Raw genomic sequence first — 6,306 nt, 5'->3', positions numbered from 1 at the left:
TGCGCATGTGTGTTCCATGGTAGGTGCAGGCACTTGTATCACTATTACCTGCTGGGGTGTGAATTTTGGTTGACACACTAGTATGTCTGGGAAATGGCCCATATGTTACTCCATGCGTTTGTTAATCATTAATCAAACTTTAGAGCAAGAAAGAAGAAAGGTTAAAACACCTCCATGGATTAGTGTTCATGTTTATGACCAATGTGCCTAAATGTAGGAAATTCTACAGTCGTGGCCAAAGGAGGCAAATGCAAATAGACAATAATAAATCTGCTATGGCATAAACATAACTGAACATCAATATATAAATATTCATTGCAAGAATCCTAGATCTCATTGCCCTCAGAGCACCCTGCTTTCTGGCCGGACTAAGAACAAGCAACCACTTCGCGAGCTTCTCTATAACTGGTCAGAGATCGACGATGTCAGCTGGCCAATCATGTACTAGCATCCAATCACCAGGATGCGACCTTCAGTGATAGTGCTCGTCCTCACACCTCCTAGGAGCTACGGTACCTTTCTCAGTTCGTACTTGTGATTTAGAATAACCTAGAGCCGTTGCTTCTGATTCCTTCCATTCCTAACACTCTTTTGGGTATTGTTTTGTCGATGATGTGCTCATCTCTCGCAAGAGCGCGGGTAATTTTGCCCCAAGAGTGTACTACCTCCGGTCCTGAAAAATCGACGCGCCCACCTTCCTAAGCACACGCACGCGCAGTTCTCCCTCCGCGTCGATTAAATCCGACCGGAGGGAGTAGCTATAAAAGAAGAGGCAACAATGGAAAGATCCGAAGATGTATATATATAGACGAAACTGACTGATACACGTCAGCGAAAAATAGGATCAGGGTCCATTGGTAAGTAGCTAGAAGTTAATTTTGCTTCTTCAAGAATTAAGGGGCCCAGTGTTACTATGGTTATTTCCACCCACTCTGGCATGAAAAAAAAAATAGTTCCCCCGATACATGTGTTCCTCAGTAGGTGCTGGCAGTTATATATGCAATTTATAAATTAAACTTAACAGCAAGAAGCAAGAACAAAGGTTAAAACACTTCTGTTGATTTGTTTGCTTATTTTCTGCCAATTGTGCGCAAATGTAGGTAGTTTTGTTGGCCTGGCCAAAGGTGGAAATATGCAAATAGCCAAACAATAGCGATCGGAGTGACAAGAAGATCGTATAGTGTGTGTATACAATATGAATAACTGAAGATCAATAAATAAAGATTTGTAGGAGGAGTATTAACGTTCCTTGGACAATTTCTGAACTAAATTTCAGTTCCCTCATGGCAGGACCATGAAAGTCCAGGCTATCCAGCTGGGGACAAGCAACAGTTTAACCGAGTGAGCAACCATAATCTCAAGATTATTCAGCATCGTAATATTTCTGAGAGCGATGGAAATATAAGCATAAACAAACATAATAACAACTTACTCGACAGACAGATTTCAGGGCAAATGTATTCCATTTATTTATTTGCAACCAGTGTAAGGATGACACATTAATAGAGAACACAACAAAGCGTTGTATACTACAGTGAGTTAGGCACGACGCACAGTGAGAACTCCATGTTTGTTATTCTAGGGGATGTTAACCCTGAAATTGTGGATACCTCATCTCTGCCCCGATACTCAGTCAAACCTTATAAATCCCGGCCGCATCTATCACAGATTGGTGGTTTTGCCTCGGATTCTGGTTTCTTGATCTGTTTCTGCAGCTGTGGCAAGTCATGCTCAAGCACATCGCTGAGTGCTTTTGATGCTTCTGCGAGCTCCTCTGAACTGAAAACCACAGGTTTTGGAGATTAGCAAGCAAACATTATCACATAATACAATGTCAGTGCATGCAGACTTCTGAGTAATAAGATAACAAAGCATGACAACACATGGGCAACGGGGTCATACCTGATTGAAAGAGGAGGGGCTAATCGAATTATGGTGTCATGTGTAGGCTTTGCTAGAATGCCTCTCTCCTTGAGCTTAATGCAAATATCATATGCAGAAGCAGGGTATAAAGCTTTGTTGCTTAGGTCCACCGCATTAAGCAAACCTCTCCCACGTATTTCCCTGATAATATGAGGAAATTTCTGTTGAACCTTACGTAGCTGATTTCTGAAATCCTCACCTAACTCTGCAGCTCTGCAGTTCAGTAAATGGTCAGAAGGAGCAAAGATAGTAGAACTGCATCTTTAAATAGCAAAAATTTAGCAAATTACTGGAGTTTCTTGTAATAAATTATTGTACCTTTGAACAAGACCTTCATCTTTGATCACTTTCAGTGATGCGACTGCCACAGCACTTGCCAATGGGTTTCCACCAAATGTACTGTAATTGATCAAGTATAATGGGATAAAACTATTCAGGAACAAGACAAACACAACAAAAGCATTGAAATCATGAAGAGATCATTTTCTAACAGCTGCACGTGGAGTAGAATTTTCAATACGGTTGGGAAAACTAGATCACAGTATGTGGACATTTATTCTCACTTAAAACAAAATATAATTAGCTTACATTTCACTTCGCTTTGCAATGAACCAAAGAAAAATACAAACGGAAAAAGATGAATAATGGTTCACACCTTCCATGTTCTCCTGGTTTGATACACAGCATGATATCCTTATCCGCGAGAACTGCACTTACGGGAACTACTCCAGCACCAAGTGCCTTGCCTAGAATCTGAAGAATGGGTATACATTGTCAAAAATCAAAAATTCAGTTGCTACCCAAGAGAAAATGAGAACATCACTCACCAGGTAGTCCTGTAATGAGAAAAGGAGATAAACAGAGTACCAGAAATACACTTACCACCATATCAGGTCGTACGTCTTCCCAGTCACATGCCAACATTTTGCCAGTTCGAGCTATGCCTGTTTGGATCTCATCATCAATCATTAAAATGTTGTGCAGAGAACACAAATCTCTCACAGATTTCAAATAGCCATCTGGTGGGAGTATTACCTACAAAGTGTTGCAATAGCATAAATGATATAACAATTAAAAAATAGGACCATCAGGATATCAAACAATTATTAAAGAGGGCAGCAAAAATTATAATAACAGCAGAACTTGAATACAGCTACCATAAACACCACATATTTTTGTTGTAAAATTAACCCTTGGTTGTTTAGCATTTTATTTGGAAAATGGAATACATGCCCATTTTTTGTTTTCTGAATGAAGTAATCAAGTTACCTGAATACTGGCAGATGATTAAAAATATCAGGATCGCACAGCAATGTTTGAATCTGATAACATGTGATTCGTAAACCAGGACATTGCAATATAAGGGTTCCCCTAATGTCCTATACATACAAAAAATCACCCTGTTATTCTTAGGTTTCCATTTTCCAAGACTAATTATTCTACTGTTGATTAAACTTTACTGCAGCCACATCCACTGCATCTTGATATTTAAGCTGGAAAATGTGCTCAAGCATATCCCCAATTTGTTAGTTGTACCCTTAGATGCGACAACAAAATGCATATCATGCAGAGCTAGCAAGTTCTTCAAGAAATTATCGAATTGAATTAGATATGGCACAGTACCACTATTCAATGCCACCTAGGGAGGAATAGTTTCCAGATATATAGGAAATGACTCGCAAAGGAAGAGATGTAGAAATTTTAAAAGAAAAGCCAAGTAACTTATAGATTCATACCCCAGCTTCTCCTTGGATTGGTTCAAACAAAAAACCACATATGTGATCCCCATGCTCTGGACCAAATAGTTTTTATCAGGATGCTTACACACACTAATAACAGTAGCATATAGTTTACATTTGATGGAGGTCCATGGTTTGAGTACCTTTAAAGATTTTCTCCAACCCATTGATGTCCCCAAAATCAACTTTAAGATAGCCAGGAACTAAAGGACCAAAACCACGAGTTGCATCATTGTCACAGCTCATAGAAATGACACCCAAAGTCCGCCCATGAAAACATCCACAGCAAGAGACAATCAAAGCCTGCAAAAGTCCAAACATTTGACAGAATTAGGTATCAATGGACTTCCAGCTTCTCTCAGTGTGTTTACCAAGACAGAAATATAATAATTTTCCTTCAGTTGTATCACAGAGCAAAGTGTATATAACTGAAGGAGCAAGTAGGAATACAGACTGCTTCCACAGCTTTTTTTTTTTGCACCTCATTAAATTTTCTTTACATTTATTTAATGCAGTGATATGATGTGATATCTGTTATCAAGATATCCAGATAAAATGAGTGAGATAATATATCTCAAAGCAACACCATTGTACTAAAGCAAGGTATATCTCTGATCACCACACATAGGCTTAGGCTGGGAGTATGACACAGTTATTTTAGTAGATGCTGTGAGAAAGGGAACTTTCAACTTGTGATAAGTAAATTATTCTGTATGGTAACTGCAAGACACATTAAAGTTAGATCAATCCTGTCACGCAATGGTTTCCTCTTACAATTCATCGCATATGTCATAGAACAAATAATCGATGGCATATGTACTTACTTGATTAGAAAAAAACAACTAACCGAACATCCACGACAGTGGCAAACAGAGCCCCAAGTATTTGTTTGTTTATTATTAGTTTTAAAAAGTTGAAGAAGAAATAAGAGTTAACAGTCCATACAGGGGACAGAGTATGCTAGACAGATGCAATCCCAGCTAGTCAGATGAAATGCGTGATCGGTCATGGGGTCATACCTCGTTCTTGGGTATCTTTTTCTTTTCGTAGCCCCATTTCCTTGCTAATTTAATAGCTGTTTCTACTCCTTCAGCTCCAGTGTTCATTGGCAGCATCATATCATACCCAAACATGCTAGTCAAATACTCGGCGAAGACTGGGAACTTGTCATTGTAAAAAGCTCTGGAACTAAGTGTGAGCCTCTCTGCTTGCTCTATCAACGCCTTCAGTACTTTTGGATGGCAATGGCCCTACAACAACAAAAGTCGAGAAAACTATGTCATTTGTGGGCATACAGATAATATATCTGGAAGATCTCTGGAAGATTATTCAACAACTAAACAGTCACGCCTTCCTCCGATATGTGATGGTAAAATAGTATTCAGTTCAAATGTCTAACTGCAGAGAACATAACCTGATTGACTGCAGAGTAAGCAGACAGGAAGTCAATATATTTGTTGCCTTCAGGGTCCACTATGTGCGAACCTTCCCCTTTGGAGAACACCATTGGAATCGGATGGTAGCTGCACGTAGTGAGATGTTTAGAGCACAGCAAGAGTTTCAGACTAGAAGATTGGGTAATGCCTTCATCGAAACAGACAGGATGACGTCTCAAGTAAATATCAGAATCTCAAATTTTCCTACAGATCAAACAGAGCAAGTGCTAAGAAATGTGAGCATCGCAACACAATACAGCAACAAGCGATCCAAGGTATCAGAAGCCACACATGTGCGAATTTGGGGCTAGCTCGAACGAACAAGGGGGAAACAGTGGAGTCGCTGTCACAACTACGTCTAGGAAATACAGAAATTGGAGTAACGTATCCACGGTCGGTACTACTAGTACTAAACAAACACCCCTGGTTTACTTTCCACACTGCTCCAATATATGTTACAGCAGAAAATGTTTCCGCGAGCTCAATTTGGTGAGCGGTTAACCACCGCGCTATCTCGAGATGAACAATTATTGTAGGAGAATGAAAAGGGGTTCATCGAAATGGAGCCCGCGGAGAGAATCCCAGCCTTTCGTCGCGACTCACAACTCACAAGAACCGAACACCGAGCGCCGAAGCCCGGTACGCGCGCGATCCGGGGAATAGCCCCATTCGGGAGACGCAATTTTTCAGACAGACATTTACACGAACACAAGGTGTGCGAGGGCGAGCGATTGAGGTGAGAGTATAGAGGGGAGGCGATCGAGAAGCAGTCAGTCACCGTACTTGTGCGCGCTGCAGTCCTGCTCCATCCGTATGAGCTCCTCCGACGATAGCGCCGCCGCCGCCGCCGCGGGCGCCGAGGCGGAGCACATCCCCCTCCGCGCCAGCACCATAGCCAGCGCCGCGCCCCTCCGCGCTATCGCCGCCGCCATCTCCCCGCCTTCCCGCCGTGCCGGCGCGTTTCACTCGCCGTGGCTGTGCTGCGCAAAAGTGTTAAGCCTTGCGTGCCACTTGAGTCCTGCGTGCAGTGCAGTGCTGGGCTTTGTGGATCGCGGTTGCTTCCTGCGTTGGGATGCGGAATTAAAGTTGCTCACGTCACGTTGTCTGGATGGAGAGGAGGAGAGAGATATCCGTCCGCCTCCACCTCCGCTCTTCACAGCATCTCCACTCGTCTCCCTGGCGAGGCTCCCGAGTGACATTTTTTTCAT

General features: G+C 41.9%; 1 protein-coding gene across 1 annotated transcript; it reads right to left on the bottom strand.

The window, feature by feature from the left end:
* Positions 1 to 1,444: 1,444 nt before the first annotated feature.
* LOC124703801 (ornithine aminotransferase, mitochondrial) lies at positions 1,445 to 6,045 on the bottom strand. The gene is made up of 10 exons (XM_047236031.1): positions 5,882 to 6,045; positions 5,077 to 5,185; positions 4,682 to 4,912; positions 3,806 to 3,965; positions 3,660 to 3,715; positions 2,806 to 2,958; positions 2,579 to 2,676; positions 2,242 to 2,322; positions 1,903 to 2,136; positions 1,445 to 1,779 (listed from the first exon to the last, which is right to left on the bottom strand). Exons 1-10 carry the CDS (start codon positions 6,028 to 6,030, stop codon positions 1,641 to 1,643), a joined length of 1,410 nt encoding a protein of 469 aa, XP_047091987.1. The 5' UTR covers positions 6,031 to 6,045; the 3' UTR covers positions 1,445 to 1,640.
* Between the last annotated feature and the right edge of the window lie 261 nt (positions 6,046 to 6,306).

The sequence above is a fragment of the Lolium rigidum genome, chromosome 3 (assembly GCF_022539505.1).
Source record: "Lolium rigidum isolate FL_2022 chromosome 3, APGP_CSIRO_Lrig_0.1, whole genome shotgun sequence".
In the NCBI taxonomy this organism is placed as follows: domain Eukaryota; kingdom Viridiplantae; phylum Streptophyta; class Magnoliopsida; order Poales; family Poaceae; genus Lolium; species Lolium rigidum.
The sequence above is the reverse complement of the archived record's forward strand: the minus strand, read 5'-3'. Positions and strand labels throughout refer to the sequence as shown.

What these genes read in the sequence shown, in the direction of transcription:
- LOC124703801 (XM_047236031.1), bottom strand. Translation starts at nt 6,030, where the DNA reads ATGGCGGCGGCGATAGCGCGGAGGGGCGCGGCGCTGGCTATGGTGCTG. An exon ending in GTTGGAGAAAATCTTTAAAG is followed by an intron (nt 3,716 to 3,805) that starts GTACTCAAACCA and finishes TATTTGGTCCAG; the next exon opens with AGCATGGGGATCACATATGT. An exon ending in ACGTACGACCTGATATGGTG is followed by an intron (nt 2,677 to 2,805) that starts GTAAGTGTATTT and finishes CCCATTCTTCAG; the next exon opens with ATTCTAGGCAAGGCACTTGG.